Source organism: Rutidosis leptorrhynchoides, chromosome 6, assembly GCF_046630445.1.
Source record: "Rutidosis leptorrhynchoides isolate AG116_Rl617_1_P2 chromosome 6, CSIRO_AGI_Rlap_v1, whole genome shotgun sequence".
In the NCBI taxonomy this organism is placed as follows: Eukaryota; Viridiplantae; Streptophyta; class Magnoliopsida; order Asterales; family Asteraceae; genus Rutidosis; species Rutidosis leptorrhynchoides.
The window spans coordinates 381,727,428-381,746,163 of NC_092338.1; the positions used below are offsets into that span (position 1 = coordinate 381,727,428).

At 32.2% G+C, this 18,736-nt stretch overlaps 2 protein-coding genes across 4 annotated transcripts; one reads left to right on the top strand and one right to left on the bottom strand.

Moving 5' to 3' along the window:
- The first annotated feature begins 392 nt into the window (after positions 1–392).
- LOC139852026 (protein NRT1/ PTR FAMILY 6.3-like) lies at positions 393–10,567 on the top strand. 2 transcript variants are annotated; one of them, XM_071841241.1, is made up of 5 exons: positions 393–623; positions 746–947; positions 1,038–1,077; positions 1,433–2,004; positions 9,664–10,567. In XM_071841241.1, exons 1-5 carry the CDS (start codon positions 509–511, stop codon positions 10,538–10,540), a joined length of 1,806 nt encoding a protein of 601 aa, XP_071697342.1. In that variant the 5' UTR covers positions 393–508; the 3' UTR covers positions 10,541–10,567. The 2 variants fall into 2 exon arrangements, with proteins under 2 accessions (XP_071697342.1, XP_071697344.1); XM_071841243.1 differs by having other exon boundaries at positions 770–947.
- A 3,037-nt stretch (positions 10,568–13,604) lies between these two features.
- Positions 13,605–18,331, bottom strand: LOC139852025 (oxysterol-binding protein-related protein 2A-like). 2 transcript variants are annotated; one of them, XM_071841239.1, is made up of 10 exons: positions 17,716–18,331; positions 16,510–16,869; positions 16,360–16,429; positions 15,925–16,289; positions 15,686–15,841; positions 15,114–15,281; positions 14,875–15,015; positions 14,568–14,789; positions 14,304–14,417; positions 13,605–13,783 (listed from the first exon to the last, which is right to left on the bottom strand). In XM_071841239.1, the coding sequence occupies exons 1-10, from the start codon at positions 18,178–18,180 to the stop codon at positions 13,610–13,612; spliced, it is 2,235 nt and encodes a 744-aa protein (XP_071697340.1). In that variant the 5' UTR covers positions 18,181–18,331; the 3' UTR covers positions 13,605–13,609. The 2 variants fall into 2 exon arrangements, with proteins under 2 accessions (XP_071697340.1, XP_071697341.1); XM_071841240.1 differs by lacking the exon at positions 17,716–18,331 and adding an exon at positions 17,041–17,103.
- Positions 18,332–18,736: the final 405 nt, after the last annotated feature.

The following is an 18,736-nucleotide window of genomic DNA, read 5'->3' on the forward strand; positions in this document are numbered from 1 at the left end:
TTTTAGAATTACAATTATATTTTTACTTTGCTCTGTATCATTGTTTTTTACATATACATACATTAAATCTATTCAAAAAGTTTACTTTCATATTTTTATTTATTAACGAAAGTAGACAACTCATTCAAGACACTTTATCATTCCTGAGTCACTTTGAAAAAATACTTGATAATTAATAAAATAGTTACGCAAGAGGTATAACAATCTTCTAGGAGACTAGGACTAAAAGATGATATATATATAAGTATATAATCTAATATCATAATTTAAACAATAATAAATTACGAATAATAATATATTGTGACATAATTAATATTTACTGTATCACATTGCCACGGCTATAAAACCCACCTAGGTCTTGCCTAACATTCATGGAATCTTAAGCATCTCATACCCATACAATATCTTTGATCTTTCCCCACCTTCAAATCCTAGGCAACTTTAACTACTACCCTTTATACAAAAAACAACAAAATATATAAAAATTTATATCTCCAAAAAATATAAAATGTCTCTCCCTGAATTAAACATTGCAAAAACTTTGCCCGATGCCTGGGACTACAAGGGTCGTCCTGCTAACCGTGCCACAACTGGTGGCTGGATTACTGCTGCCATGATTTTAGGTCCATTCTCATGCTTATTAATTAGTTAATAATTTAATTAATGTTTTAGAGTACCATTTATGATTTTGTTCAACTAGTTATGATAATTTATATACTTATTTAGCTAATTAATTAATATGAAGTTAATGTACGTGTTGACGGATCAGGGGTGGAGGCAGTAGAAAGGCTAGCGACGTTGGGTATCGCTGTGAATCTGGTGACGTATTTGACGAACACGATGCATTTTGGAAATGCAAGTTCCGCAAATACCGTCACCAATTTCTTGGGTACCTCTTTCATGTTATGTCTTGTTGGTGGTTTTGTTGCTGATACTTTTCTTGGCAGGTAACATAGGTTGATTAATTTAAAATAGTAGATTATTAATAGATGCTATATTTATTAAGTAAAATAAGATGCTACTGCATTTTTTTATAGGTATCTAACCATTGCCATATTTACTGCGGTTCAAGCAACAGTAAGTAATCCACTTTTAAACTGTAAAACAATTAAGAAGGGGTCCGTCAATACACATATTAACAATTAATAATTAATACGGAGTAATTAACAATATAAATAAAATGCTCATATATTTTATATCTGTCTTATAGCTTTACACATACCGGATTAATTGACCCATCTTTTAAGCTTAACAGGACGTAAACTTATATGCTTATATACAGCTCAAATATTATTTTGTAAAAGAACAGATTTAATAAAACAGAATAATGAAACGCTGAATAATTCAAAATCTGATTCAATAGGGTCATATGTAGCTTTAGCTGTTGACTGCTAGTACTACAGAGTAATATTTTGTATTGATCAATCTATAGGGTGTGACAATATTAACACTCTCAACCGCGATTCCAAGCCTAAAACCACCAAAGTGCACATCGGATGGTGATTGCGTGCCAGCCAACTCAATCCAAGTGTCAGTTCTCTACCTCGCGCTTTACCTAACAGCCCTCGGGACCGGTGGGCTTAAATCTAGTGTGTCTGGCTTCGGGTCGGACCAATTTGATGAGTCCAACAAGGAAGAAAAGACTAAAATGACAGCTTTTTTTAATTGGTTCTTTTTCTTTATAAGTATCGGGTCACTTTTAGCGGTTACAGTCATGGTTTATATCCAGGACAACTTGGGTCGACGTTGGGGGTATGGGATTGTTGCTTGTGCCATTGTTATCGGGTTGTTGATTTTCTTGTCGGGTACAAAAAGGTACCGGTTTAAGAAGCTTGTGGGTAGTCCGTTAACCCAAATTGCTTCGGTTTTTGTGGCGGCATGGAAGAAGAGACATATGGAACTGCCATCTGATCCTTCTTTGTTGTTCAATGTGGATGATATTGAACTTACACAAGTTGATAGCAAAAAAACCAAACAAAAGTTGCCTCATAGCAAACAATTTCGGTGAGTTTCTCTTTTAATTATTTGTTTTTTAGTTATTTACTTGTCTCTATGCTAACTGAATTAACTGTCTGATTTGGATAACTTTTTATCTAAATAAATAAGCATATGGATGCATATATATGTGTATAAATATGCATGTAATTAATCACATAAAGTGTGCATGTAATCTTATAAAATAAAGTTTTAGAAAGTAATCAACTAGGTTGACGATGAAATATTTTGCATTTTAAAATGACTTGGAAATGATATGATATTTTTTTTTGCTTTTTATGAAGTTATTAAACTAACAAAGAAATCCACTTGTCACTAGAATATCGATGACCAATTGGAAGAACCATCACCACATATATATATATATATATATATATATATATATATATATATATATATATATATATATATATATATATATAGTACCTATATTTATATCTATATTTATGATATATATATGATGATGATGATGATTTTTTTTTCTTTTAAATACCTTCCAAATAAAATTTTTTGGGGACGTATTATATATGTGCTCTTGTTGATGCTCTTATAGTAGTCTACATATATATAATTAAGTTAAGTTTTTATATTAATATCAATCATAAATAGTGATCAATTTCATTATTTCACAAAAATGAATACTATACTCATTTAATTAATGTTTTAGATTAAATTTAAGATAAAATACTCGGAGGTCCATGTAGTTTGTTAGAAATTGCTAACTATGTCCAATAATTTTTTTAGTAGTCGAACAAATGAGAGGTTGTCGACGAAGGGGTCTAAGGTTGCGCTTGCGACAATCCGAAGGTTGCGCAAGACCCCTTCAACCTTGCCCGCGTGTTAGCTTGCTTGTACTATCGCTCGCCTGCCTGACTTGCTTTCTGGCTAGCTTCTTTATGGCAAGTGCTATCTTAACCTAGCTAGCGCTACATCGATTTGGAAAAGTCTCTGGGGGTTTTCTCAACCTTCGATGATAGTGCCAACATCTTCACGAATTGAGTTTCCTCCTAACGTGTGTGTAGGTGATAAATAAAATCATTCGATGTCGATATCGTCGTTAAAAAAGTCCAATACTTTTTTCTCTGAGGAAATCTATATAGTATCCACACGTTTCACAGGTAGTTTGATTTCCTAACAACCATCGTATATGTCCGTTAAGTTTTTGCACTTGATTTACACATGAGGGTAAAATATATGGTGATTTTACCATTAGTTGCTCTTATTTGAGTAAGAATACTTCGAAATGATAGGTAGTACTTTTCTTTGTTAAGTGAAATTAGGTCGCATATGGGGTGCGTAATTATATGTTAATAAGTGTGGATCTTGATTAAGTGTGATTTAGATGGGAAAACTTATTTACGTATTGGTCCCATAATTAATCATTCGATCATCAATCATCATCAATAAAAATAATAATAGTATTATATTACAATGCAAAAATGGATAAAAAATATACTTTGAATACTGATAATAAAAAGATATAAGAAGGATTGATCATGTGGTGTAGAATTGGCAGCCAATTAATATTGTGGGTGCCATTTTTTGTCCAAACTAAAGCAACTAGAATAATACGCCAATCATGCCACCAATATTCTTAATTGTTTATACCAATAATTCTCCCTACTCTATACAAATTAGAAACCACCTTTGTTTTCACATGGACTTTAATAAATACATTATTCAGAAGTTAATTAATCACAATTATTAATATTAATCAATCGCATGGAAATAACTGTTAATAATGAGATTTTTTAAACATAGCCTTAGAGACTATGTTTATTAATTTTGGACATCCATAACTTACATGGTAAATAACCACCACAAATAACTATCTTGCTAACTTCCATGTACCATACTTATTTTTAATTTATCTCAAGTATAGCTTTTAAGGCTATCTATCTTTAGATAAATTTATAATCTTATTATACATGATATACAGTTCGAAACCAAAAACGACCTCATCATCAAAAATCAATGGACAACAAAATAATAGTCGTTAAATATTTTTAAAATAGTTTATCAAATAAAATGCGGAGTATATATTTATTTAGATATTTGATCACATGCATCATTTGGATCATCAGTTTTTGAATAATATTTCTACTATATTGATTGGCAACATTAATTGCCGTAAATTATAGTCCTATCTTTGATACATACATATACTCCGTATAATATACGGAGTAATACAATAATTTAATGATTGCGTAGTTATAATGAATCTAGGTATAAGTATCTAACAACATAAACATGTACACATGTATATATATAGCTGGTTATGATATATAAATCACATTATCCAACACGACAAACCCCGGAATAATTCCATCTATCGTTTAACCTTTTCAAAAAATTTGAAACATGAATGTTATAGGCTTGTTTAATAAATAATAAAAAGTAAGTTTGTATATACAAATTTTATTTCATATATATAAAAATAAATTCAATCATATATAATGTTCCTGATTCTGTTGTTTAGTGTCGAGTTGCACCCTTAGCAGCTCCCTTTCGTGTTTGTTTATACTCGTGTTCCAGTTCGTGTCCACGTATTATGCGATGTACTGCATTATTCTAGAGTAATATAATTCTTGCTTTTCAAAAAAAAAAAAATCAATAATATCAAAAAAAAAGTTATAAAATACTACCATCAATCAATACAACGGTATTTAACTTTTTTATTTTCAAAATCTTATATATATTGTTGAGTTATAATTTTTGAGCCCTGTGCAACTGCACACATTGCACAATCCAAAATCTGACCCTGCTTTAGAACCACTTTGTATTTGTCACGTGAATATAAATATAAACAAGATACAATTAACATTAAATATACAAGTATAAATACATCATAAGTTTCCTCTATTTGTTCTTCGCATTCTCAAACCCTGGATGTCAACTTCTCACCCAGTGGCGAATTCAGGATTGAAACTTAATGGGGTCCTAATTTTTTTTTCACAACTAATTATATTTGACGGGTATTTTACCGGTTGTTTACCTCCAAAAAACTATAAATCCTAAAAATATATGGGGTCCTGAAAAAAAAATTAGTGGTGTCATGTACAATTTGAAGAGTACTCCGTAAAAAAAAACTCCAGACTAACGGGGTCACGGGACCCCACTCCTCATAGTGTAAGTTCGCCACTGTTCTCGCCACAGGACCAAGAATGTTTCTCTCTCAGTTTGCATGAATCCCTTGTTTCTCTTCACGTCTTCATCTTTTTTAACATTCTTTCTGCTCTCATTATCATACCAGAAACCTAGTTACTTCTCGACACTGCCGGCCTCTGGCATCTCGCCGAAGGTCCATCTTCAACCTCTTTTCTCCCTGATCTAGTTCCTGGTTCCTCCGATTTCTTTTTTTTCTTCCAGCAGGTTCGTATATTTATTTTTCGGCAATTTTGAGCGATGGTCTTTTTTGGCGGTTGCCTGGATCTTCTTTTTCCTTCTAATGTGAGCGGCTCTCCGGCTGTTGGGTCACCGCAGCCATCTGAGATGGTGGTGGTTGGTGATGCACTACCTTGTTGGTAGTGGCCACCGGCTGCTCCTGTTTTGTGTTGCTTCATTTTCCATCACCTCCACGTGGCGCCCCTGTTGATGTTAGCGGCAGTTTCACCACCCTTTGGAGGTGACCACTAGTTGCGGCTGTTTGTGGCATCTTCATGGGAATTCACCCTTCGTCGGGTGGTCCATCACATTGTTGGTGTCGGATGCCCGTTGTCTATAAAGGGTGAGAGGGTTGTTGGCCATCGAGTTTCAGATTGTGGGATGACTTTGCTTATAGTCGTGAGTTTTTTCTCTTCGGGTCCCTGCTTTTTCGGTTGCGATTTCGGGTTTTTGCAGTCGAAATTAATTATGTGGCCTCTCACGAAGTTTTGTGATGGTCAAGGTTTTTTTTGTTCTCTGCTTCCGAGTTTAGAGTTATATATTTTAGCCTTGTTGTTCTACCTAGCTTTGTTAGCTATTTATCCACCCCGTTGGTGTTTAGATGTTTGCATAGTTTAGCTTATTTGTTTCCGTTTTTTTTTTTTTTATTTATTTATTTTAAGCTAGGTTTCTGATTTCTGATGATTTAATTTTATACCTTATTGATATTCGGATTCGTTATTTATACTTTTGTTTTTCTCCCTTGATAAAACAATATACAATATACAAATATGTACAAATTTGAATGCACGTGATACTAGACGTGATTCCTGATTCACTTAACACGGACCACATTTTTAGTTGCACCAAGTTCAAAAAGTCTTGTACATACAAAAGCCAGTCGTATGTAGTTCGTGTGCATCCATAAATCTTATAGGATAAAAATAAGTTAGTGATATTATTATCTACACTATTATATTTTAGTCATACACCATTAAACATATTTTAAAGTTTTATTATTATGTTTTAGTTATACATATTTTAAACATATTTTAAAGTTTTATAAGTTGTAATCCCTTGCATCTATTAATTTTCTTGAAATTCAAGGGACCAATAAGAGCGTGACATGTGGCGCGAAAATCACATGTGATTGAAAAAAAAATTCTAAAATTTTTTTTATGAAAATTTTTTTTTTGAATTTTTTTTTTAAAATCACATGTGATTCTGCATGTCAATCATATGTGATTGTAAACATAATCACATGTTATTGTAAACTCAATCACATGTGATTATGCATGTCAAATCCAATCACATGTGATTGTACAATTCATTCACATATGATTGTGCATGTAAATCACACGTGATTGTAAAAAAAAAAATTGAAAAAAAAAATTTTCGGAAAAAAAATTTTATAAAAAAAAATTTCTGAATTTTTTTTCCAATCAAATGTGATTTTCACGCCACATGGCGCGCTCTTATTGGTCCCTTGAATTTTACTTAATTTATCGATTCAAATGAATATTTCTCAAAGTTTTATTATTAAAGTTTTAAACATACTTTAAAGTTTTATTATTAAAGTTTTAAACATATTTTAAACATACTTTAAAGTTTTATTATTAAAGTTTTAAAGTTTTATTATTATGTTTTAGTTATACATCATTAAACATACTTTAAAGCATTGTATTTTACAACACTTTCATAGTTTTAAATATATATATATATATATATATATATATATATATATATATATATATATATATATATATATATATATATATATATATATATATATATATTCTGTAATTAAATATTGTAGTGTAAGAATTACCTCCTTAATTTCTATTCATACATCACTAATAAATTTTAAAGTATTATACATTAAAATTTTATAAAATATGTTTGGTGATATATAGATAATAATTGATAGAGTATGGGTAGATCACTCTTTGTATAATATGGAGCATTAGATTATATAACGCAGAGACACTGCAAGAAAAATGAATTTTAATGATGAGTGTACTATTGATTACGAATAACACTAAGTTGGTCATTAAATAGAGTTAGTGAGCAATATAGTTGGTCACTTCTCGTCACAAAAAATTATTAGAGACCAAAATATTAAAATTGGTCATTATAGTGACCATTTGTTTAGTCACTAATATCGTACAGTGACCAAAATTCAGTGGCGACTTTTTTAATGTTAACTAAACATCATTATTAATGACTAAATAATATGTCGTAACTAGAATATCGTCATTTGTCACGATTTTTCTTGTAACGTGGAGATGATGATAATGTGTATTATTTTAAAAAATAATTAGTTTAACCTTAATACTTTTCTCCATCAAACACCATTACTTTGTTGGTCATTTATAATTACCAGGGGCAGATGTATATCGTTGTCATTCGTAACACGTGCAACCAGTAAAATACGTTATCTAATGTAAAATATATTCGACCTAGCTTTAACTAGTGACATGAGTGAATGATATAAAAGTTTCCGGCTTTTAACTAGGGATACCAATTGATAGACTATTATTATCATGTACTATTAGTGAAGATTCCTAAATCCACCACTAAGAGTTACCTCATTGTTTGTTTGTTTTTGAACGAAAAATAATCTAATTATTAAACCTCTAGGAGAAACTAGAGGGAACAAAAGATACATATTACAACGGTCTTATTAACTAATTGCGATGTTACCTCGTTGTCTTACTAAAACAAGTCTAAAAACTTATAAGTCTCTATTAGAAAATAGTTTAATTAACCTTTTTATAATAATATAAATTACTCTCTCGTACTAATATCTTAAGGGAGATGATTCTCACACACCACTTTTTGATTCATGTACACCTAATTACCTATTTTAACCTTAATTATACATATAATAATAATAAGTTGAACATCCTAGGAACATAACTGTAATTATATGTCACAAAAGTGTACACGGTAGTTAATATTTCAATTGTTTATTGTATTATCGTTATTAACGACACGGTTTTAAGTACCATCAAGGTAACTTTTATCACAAACCCATTAGTAGAAGTATTACTATAATGATTAAATTAGTCGAGATATCGTTTTTTTTTTTTTTAACGGCTATTTTTTTGGCATCAGTAGACCCTCATCATTTGCACGTATCACACACGTTCGGGCAGAAACCCGAACCCGATCGACGGTACCCGGGAACACATCCATTCGGGCAGTGTTCCTAAATAGATGTCCGTAAATGAATCTGGTAAAACCTCCCTATATGGTTAATATAAACCACCATTATCGGTGTTCAATTGTTTTTAAAGAAAATCATGTCATCCCTAAGGATCGAACTCATCATATCTCATGACACAAAGTACATGGGGGAGACCCGTTGGGCTATGCCGGCAAGTTCTAGTCGAGATATCGTTTATTATGATAATATTTTAAGTAACTCGGAATAAGGTATCGCTTAAACTATAAGATTTGTTTTTCTCGAAAATAACAAAAAAAATATAACAAGGTCCTTTCATCGAAAGATGAAAGAAACGAAAACCAAACAAACAACCATAACGGAAAGAAGCTCGAAACTAAAAAAAACTACACTAAGTCGAAACGGGAGATGATCGCAACGGGTGGTTTAGTCCCTCTCGGGTGATCCAATCGCTATTAAAAAAAAAAAAAAAAAAAAAAAAAAAAAAAAAAAAAAAAAAACTATACGAGCTACCACAAACTAAAACTATACTGAACTACAAGATAAAACCATTACAAAAACACATGTTTTGATAGATTTACATAACAAAGTGCATATGCATGTGTTTCTTGGTTGTTCTACAGAAAACATAATACGTACAAGATTAATTTATCAAGTTGTCAACAGTCTGTCATATATCAATCAATTAATCTTGATATTATATCTACTTGCAACGTGAAATCCAAAATTCTTGTGCATATTTGCATCTTTTGTCCCCTATTAGCAAAGGAGAATAATATGTACACCACAAATTTTCTTTTATATTTATATCGTTAATTATTACTCCGAATGCAATGTTTTGAAACATATTTAATATTATTTATATATAAATAAATTAGTATTTCGTCATTTAGACTCGAAAATGAGATCTGAACCCAAGATGCCAACATTAAAATTTGAATGTTTTAGTGATTTTAATAAGATATATGAATAATGAATAATTTGAATACTACATTTTTGTAATATATTCGAAACAATAAGGTTCATAAATCACATATTATTGATAAAGAAATAAAATTGTAAGGTTCAAATAAATATGATTAATTGATAATTGATGGTTCTTAATTTTTTTTTGGCAGTTTTCTTGACAAGGCAGCGATTAAAGATACCGAAAGATCATACGAATCAATGATGACTATTGATAAATGGCGTCTTTCGACATTAACTGATGTAGAGGAAGTTAAATTGGTAGTTCGAATGCTACCAATTTGGGCTACAACAATATTGTTTTGGACAGTTTATGCCCAAATGACTACATTTTCGGTGTCACAAGCAACAACAATGAACAGACACATCGGAAAATCGTTCCAAATCCCAGCAGCTTCCCTCACTGTTTTCTTCGTTGGAAGCATCCTTTTAACTGTCCCAATTTACGACCGTATAATTGCACCAATTGCCAAACGTTTCCTCAAACATCCACAAGGGCTAAGCCCATTGCAACGCGTAGGAGTAGGACTAACCCTATCCATATTAGCTATGGTTGCAGCCGCCTTAACTGAGATCAAGCGATTAAATGTGGCTCGGTCACATGGTTTAGTAGAGAATTCATCCAAAACTGTCCCACTTTCGGTGTTTTGGTTGGCCCCACAGTTTTTGTTAGTGGGGTCGGGCGAGGCGTTTACTTATATGGGACAACTAGATTTCTTCTTAAGGGAGTGTCCAAAAGGAATGAAAACAATGAGTACCGGATTGTTTTTAAGCACGTTATCGTTAGGGTTCTTTTTTAGTTCTGTTTTAGTGACGATTGTGCACAAGATTACAGGAGATACGCATCCGTGGATAGCGGATAATTTGAACGAAGGGAAGCTTTACAACTTTTATTGGTTACTTGCAATATTAAGTGTATTAAACATAGGGTTATTTCTTGTGGGTGCAAGATGGTATGTTTATAAGGAGCATAGGCTTGCTGAAGAAGGTATTGAGTTGGAAGAAGATGATTTTGTAGGCCATGCATAAAAATGGCATTTTTATTGTTTAACTTGCCTTTTTCTCACCTTTTGTTTGTTATAATATAATATGCCTTATTTGGTTCTAACTTTTTGTGAAATACAATAAGGAACAAAAATGGAAATGTAAGTTAGATGGCCACTTTTTGTTGTTTATAAAGGCTTTAATGATTTGAATAAGAAGCTTCTCTATCTTAATGTGTTGGGTGTAACGTGATTCTTGAGCAGGTCACAGAGCAACAAAAAAAGGAATTTTTAGGACAGTCGCTTATTAAGTGGCATCCTAAAAGAACATTTGATGGGAAATTAGTTTTTATGTTCCAATATACTACATATACAATACTATATACTTCCTCCCTCCCACTTCTAAGGTCTATTTTCATTTTCAGATTTTTCATTACAAGTGCCACTTTATATATTAACTCATTAGAAGAGGTTTGCAATCTCTCTATCCGTTGAATAGAGAGAGTGATAACTTTCTCTACTTTTAAGAGTGTTTCACTCTGGGCGGAGAAATGACTTGTCTTTATTCTCGGATAGAGGAAGGATTGTCTACATCTCACCTCCCCCTACACCGCTTATGTAGTATTGGGTTTTGTTGTTGTTGTCATTAGAAGAGGTTATTCTGGAGAGAGAAAATTTCTGAACGGTGACAAATGAAATTAGTGAGATTTTTTTAAACTATGGGCCTGTTTATTTAAGCATTAATGAGGATTAATGTTCTGAGATGATTATTCGGTAAGAAGTTGTTGCTGTTTACTAGAGACTTAATGGATGGGCCCAATTGACCCAACACCTGTTTCGCTCACCAACAAAAGGTGTGTTGTCTCCATCTTGCCTTTCTTTTCTCATATTTTTCCAGTAATGTCCTTCTCTTCTCCCTTTCATTTTTGTTCACGCTGCTTCTTCTTCAAAGTTCAAAAGATGCTTTAAACAATACTCCTATTACCTTTTCCCAACTCTTCTTCACCTCTACATCCTTCTTATTTCCACACCTCTTCATTAATTTCCACTTAAAACTCAACATCCCTAATTCAATTAGATAAATAATGAAGGTACCCGATGAGTGTTATCAACCATCAAAACTCTACCAAACTCAAATCCAAAACAGCGGTGCAACTTGTTGAGATTTAGAAAAATATTGCAGTCAATTAATGACAGAACTTTCAAGAATTTATGTTATTGCTTAAATTATTTTATCCATTTCATTATTTATGTGATAACATCAGGTGAATACTTTTACATACGAAGTACGGAGTAAATTTTAATTTTCTCTATTAGGGGTAAAATAGTCAATTTTATTATTAAGGCTTTTTATTCAGCACAAAAAGTAAACAACATTAATCATTCATTGATTACTACATATAGCTATTCAATATCCATACTGCCATCTATATCCATATAAAACTTGATGAGAAAAAAAGTAAACAGGCTCTATGTGAGAAAAGTTGGTGAATACTTGTAATGAAAAGGAATTAGTGGTTTTTATGTTCCAATATACTACATACACATTACCTTCTAGCCCAATAATGTTTTGGAGTTTGGACCTACTCGCCTATAAGGCCCACATTGTAACAAAACTGAAGCCCTTATGAACACTGTTAATTCTGAGAATCACCTATAAATACTCCCTAATGGCGTAATTGGATTTATCCACACACACTTGCAAATTACCATATGGAAAATACTAATCCAAAAATACAATTGTTTCACAGTTTTAACCACCCTTGTGAAATCATCATTTCACGTTGGATTATTCATGGTGCCCGATCGGCGATCGCCAATCGGAGTGTTACTACGGCACTCAAGTTGTTTTGGCTCGATCAGTACGAGAGTATTACAAAGTTACAATGCTAAAGCATATGAAATAAATAAATGGGTTGTGTTGACGTAATAATTAGGTCTATTAGGTAGAAAAGGGAATTTTACTGAATAACTAGCAAGAAGACCTATTTAGGTACATTTTGGTGGCATTACACGTGGATGATTTTACGTCTTAGTGAGTTCTGTCTATCTTTAATCCACTTACGAGTGAGCGTTAGCCATACTATAAAGAATGCTTGTCTCCTAGTTGTGTTACAGTAGATAAAAATCAATGATTCAACTGGATACAAATTCGGTTATATCATTTGCTTCTACAAAAGTCGGTCTTCCATAGGTATTAGCTTCTTCTCCGTATTATAGTTGAAGTCAACAAAAGGGTCAAAATGGTCAATCACAGTACATTTGAGTAATAAATACTCATTATCTAGGTACACTGAATAGGAGAAACCTTATTCAATTAAGTACCTAGTGGGATGAGTTTGTTTTTACTGAGTAGTAGTATTATTATATTTACATAAGCAAAAATAAAATAAAACAAAAACATGAAACAAGTTTGTATATGGTTTGAACCTCTACTTAACATTAGAAGACACCAGAAAAAAGTACACTTAATTATTGGATATATATCAAGAACATGAACCAAAAACAAGAAGCTTCAACCTACAGTTGTCAACAAAACAAATCAAACACTCCTCAAAATCCAGAGAAAAAAACTCGATACAAATCATATAAAAAAAATCAAGTAGAAAGAAGTACAACTGTTACTGAAAAATGGACAAACTTGAGATTGACATTGCATTGACAAAATTTAACCATACAACAATTTGCTTTAACAATTTACCTAAATACAATCTTCTCTAACAACTTAAAACCTTCTATCTATTCAATTCCTTTAGACAATTTGGGCACTTCACTCTTTTTTTCCATATTTATTTTTATCATGCAAAACAATACAAGAACAGACTCATCTAAATTAATTTGCTACTATGTCAGCTACACTATATATGAAATTACAAAGGCTACGGGCCGTGGAGGAGACCATCACATCTCCATTTTCAAACCAAAAGATTGAAAACAATCTTGATATCATTACAATAAAAATCTCAAAGAACTAGTCTAAGTTTCGCTGAAGTGGTACACCTCTGCAAAATCAAAGTAGCATTGTTTTGGTGTTTATGTATTTAACATAAGAAATGGATATTTAAAGTGAAGTAGTGGTAAGAATTTAAAGAATGATATGTTACCTTTAACAAATTCATGTGGAGTTATTAACAATGTCTTCACTGAATTCGCCAAATATATTAGGGCAATCTTCCCAACTTTGTTCTTCTCTTTTTTCCCAATATCCACCTACGTATTTATAGGTTCCATCTTCGTCTTCTTTTTCAAACCACCGCGGTTTCCATCCGTTTTCTTGTAATTTGCGTGACTACAAGATTTTAAAAAAATATTGTAAAGCATCGAATAGTATATCATTATCATGTATATCTATATGATACTTTGCATAATCAAGTCAGTCAGTCAATCATTCAAGTTAAGGCAAATTGCATAAAACCAAAACCAACTTTCCAAAAATTTCTGTTATGGCTAACATTTTCTTTCACTCGTAAAAAGGTACAAGCTCTTATTTTAAACACTGGAATTTTAAACATTTCCATTTACAGCAACCAATTTTCACTTGTTTTCACCCACAAGGTAACTGACTTGAACTTAATTTATTTTGGAAAAAAATAAAATGGTTGTTAACTGCATTAACTTTCGTTAGAAAAGAGAGTTTCCAATATTTTTTACTTTTACCGGTGACAAAAAAGATCAATCATTGAAGATTTAGAAGTTTGCATTTCTTATGAGTGAAATGGATACAAAATTAGATGTGTGTAAAAATTCCATTAGCATTTAGATATATTTACATATACGAAAAGTTAAGATGCCTTGAGATCCATACATACCATTCTCTGTCTTGTCTCTAATCGTAGCTTTTCAGCATTTGCCATGTCATACTCCCCGTTCTCCAGATGCCTTTGGTCCGGTCTAAGTCTTGAATCTGTTGGTGGAAGTTTCTCCTTAATCCATTATCAAACACACACAATCAGATACAATTATGAACTCAATTAATAATGTGATATACATACTTGCGTTGTGTGCTGCACGCAGACACACACAGGAAGAAATGAATCATAGAAAACAATATAAATTTTTAATGTGATGTCTACCTTTATTCCCAGTGTTAACTCATTCAATGTGATAGCAAACGAAGTTAAATTGTAACGTGTTAGATTAATCGGGGGCATAGTTCTTTTCCACAATAAGTTTTCTTCACCCACATCCTTTGTCTTGCTAGTCCCCTCTCCAATTGTATAATACATGCTTTCGTCCCATTTCCCGAATACAGTGGCTTGTTTTTTACCACTTGCATCTTCAACAAAACCGTGTACCTGTTAAAATAAGCATCCGACTGTTATGTTAAATTATTAGCCTTTTATGTGAAAAAAAGACAACACAAACTTTCCTCATATGTACCTGGTGTGGATTTCTATCAAGAATCGACTGTTCTTTAAACCTGAGCTTGCAAGACAGGTCCCGATTACCACGTATATGCATAAGTCCATGATGATCACAATATAATTTTCCTAATATAAGATTATAAATGCTGGTGGTGACCTGCCAACAGTACAAACACATATATGATATATTTACTACGTAAAACTACAAATTGAACGGTAAAACAAATAAATATTGAAACTTTAGTATTCGTTTACCTTACTCCATTGAAAAACCTCACCATCGTCGAATTCCAAGGTCAAAAGTCCAACCGGGTCAAGCTGTATTGATCTGCCCCAGAATTTCGATCTTATATTACTGTCTCCATAAAATTTCCACCCTCTACCTTCACAATGGCAAGCTATTAGGGTCGGATGGTGACTAACCTGTAATGGTAATTGAATATTATCATTAGAAACAAAAAAGTTTGAGGCTTTTGTTCATAATGACTGTTAACTGCATTCGCCATTATATTTTGGAAGTGGGGTTGTTCTGATTTGTGTTTTGGAACCAGTCATCTTTAAACTACAGATTGACAAATGCTATCACTTTTTTAAAATAATTTGTTATTTTATGTTATGGATTATTAAATAATCAGAATTGTAAATAAAATACTCAATGATCTGATTATTACTACTTCAGGCATCCAGAACACATCCAAACACTATTTACTTCAGTCCATTAGATTAAATCGGATTATCTGATTCTAGATTAGTAGTCACTTTCAGAACACATACGCAAACACGCCCTTTTATGTTCGTATATATACGATTAAAGTAAAACAACAAACCTTTTCAGAGAAGAATCGAACTCCCATTTCAGGATAATCGGCTTCATAAGTTTCCCCAAGTAAAGGATTAAACGGTTTACAATGTCTGCCTTCAGAGGATGCATATCCAGACACAGCAAAAGCTGCAACATTCAAGATTCTTTGGAGACTGTTGCCCTAATTACACAACTAATTACACTTCTACCACATTTCAAGAGTACATTAATCGAATACATCAAGATATAGATTACAAGTTATACCTCTTTTCCATACTGATACGCACGATCAAGAAGATAAGAGTATTCCAAATCTTCAAAACATTTCTGTAGAGACGAAATAGGCTCGTTGAAATAAACAGGCAGACATACGCGTGTAAGATCCTTCCCAACGTTGTCTTTTATCATTGACCACAGACTGACACCCTTTTCCTTTTCGACTGGTTCAGGAAGCTTTTTTCTTCTTTCAAATTGCGAATTATTCGTTTTTATTTCCTCCATAACATCACACTGATTTGTTGAACTAGAAAAATGATCTACCGTGTCAAAAAAGTAAACTTCTTCATCTTCTGAAACTTCTTCAAGCTCTTGTTTCTCCACATCATCCGATGATTCAGTTGTACTCCATTCTGTTTATTCACAAACTTGCGTTTATAATTTATAAAAACTGTGTAAAATGGTGAATGAATCACAACTTACCACTATATTTTGCGCGTCGAATATCTGAAAATTCAGGAACTCCAGAAGCTTCGGTGTCAATATTAGCAGCCTGATAGATTCCCAGTATACTCGCTTAAGGTAAATCAAATACTAACAATCATAACCAAAATAAAGTTTTAAAAAATTCACCTCTAGTTGCCTCAAGGTGTCAAGTAAACTCGAACGTTCTTCGCAAAGAACTCTAACTTGCCCTTGAATTTCTGAAAATTCAGAGAGCATAATCTTCTCACAATCGTTCACTAACACCTCACTCGTGCCTTCTTCGAGTAAACGTTTTTTTAATTTTTCAGTTGAGAGTGATATATCAGTGGGTATAATTGGTAACTTATCATTTATTCTTCTTAAAGAAAACAGATTTCGAGCAGACGCCAAAGCTTCGATCCATGCAACTCGTTCTTCTTTCAAACTTGTCCTCAAGTGAAGTGTCTTTGTAGCGGTAAATATATAAAACCGTCTACTATCCGATCTGCTCTCTCGAAAAGACGAGATCTGCATCAATCAATGAAATTACCATAATGCCCATGTTTGAACATAGATTCAGTTACAGATCAATCAATAACATAACAAAAAAATGCCCAAACAGAGTATAGTCAACCAAGCATTTTATTCAACTCTAGTGTATTTAATTAAAGTTGTGATCTTTAAATTATTCTCACCCACCATTCCAGCTGAACATTGAATGAACTTGCAAGTCATAATTATCAAAATCAATTAGTGAAAAAAGAAAGTTAAACCAGGCTACAATAATACTCGAAAAGTCACATATGGATAAAGATAAAATCTGTATATATATAAAGTCACAAAAGTAGTACTCCATAGTAGTAGTAGTAGTATATAGACTTTAATCAAATGAAAGAGACAGACTAACCAAAAGACAAGATCCAAAAGAAATGAAAAGGGGTATGAAATACAAGGACAGAGCAAAAACTAGTCCAGATTTTGATCAAATAAGCACAAAATGGGATGCTAGTGTCACACTATTTGATTAACAAGTAGGCCTATACACCTCACAAAAATATAAACATTTTCTATTGGATATAGCCATTTTTTGTGGCCCTCTTGATGTGACCCCAAGATCCAGTTTTTTTCCTTTCTTCCCTCATCCCATTTAGTCCTTTTCCTTTTAATCTAACTTTTACATAAATAATCTACTCTCAATTATCATCATCATCATCATCATCATCATTTATAATACTAATAATAACTAATAATCATCATCTTCAGAGCTAGTAAACCTCGATCTTATTTCCTAAAATGAATGTACATTTGTTAGTACTCTTATAACATCATTAAATCCTACAAACCGTATTAAATATTAAATATTGTAATTTATACCTTCAGATGAACAATTCCAAGTGTTTTCTGATGTTTATTATTACTATTATTATTATTATTATTACTGTTATTATTATTATTATTATTACGTCTACTGCTGCCACAACTATTAAGACGTTTAAGTCTACCGGAAGAAACATCGCCGATGAACCTAACATCAGTTAAATTTTCAGGTCGTTGAATCTTGGAATACGAAACGACGCCGTTTCGTAAAACGAACCATCTGGATCTCCATCCTTTACCATAATTAGTCCACTTATATAAAACACCTGCAAAACTACTACCAGTTCCGGACCCGGAATCGGATCCGGATGACGGCCATCCAACCACATTGCCGTCGGATCTTATATCAGCAACCGAACATGACCTCAACAGTGACGTCATCCGCGGTTCAGGCGAATTATTTCCGATCTCTGAACTCTCTAATGATATACAACATAACGGATACATCTCCTTCACTCGCATTTTTCTCTAATTCGATTGAATCAGCATCTATAAATCAATTGATTCGTTATTTAAACGAACGAATCAACATTTGATTTCAGAATGAGATTTGATTTGATTTGGATTTTGATGGAGATGTGAGGGAATTTAGAGAGAGAATTTGTAGATTGATTTCAGTGATAAAAAATAAAAGAGGTGTAACTACTAGTCTTATAAATTTAAGGTAAAGGTATGTATTTATTTTTATTTAATTAATTATAAATAAAAGGAACAGAAAAGATGTGGATACAGAGAGGATGGATAGTGGATAGAATGGCAAAAATGTAATTTTGAAAGAAGAAACACCATGAGATCAGAACTTTGTTGCAGATTAGAGGAGATTTTCTGTCAAACTCTCTCACCAGATGAGAGAGAGATAGCAGGGAAACATGCAGATTCATACACTTTAATTTTCTTCTATATATATATATATATATATATATATATATATATATATATATATATATATATATATATATATATATATATATATGTATGTATATAAACATAAAAATAAATAAATAGTAATATAAATATA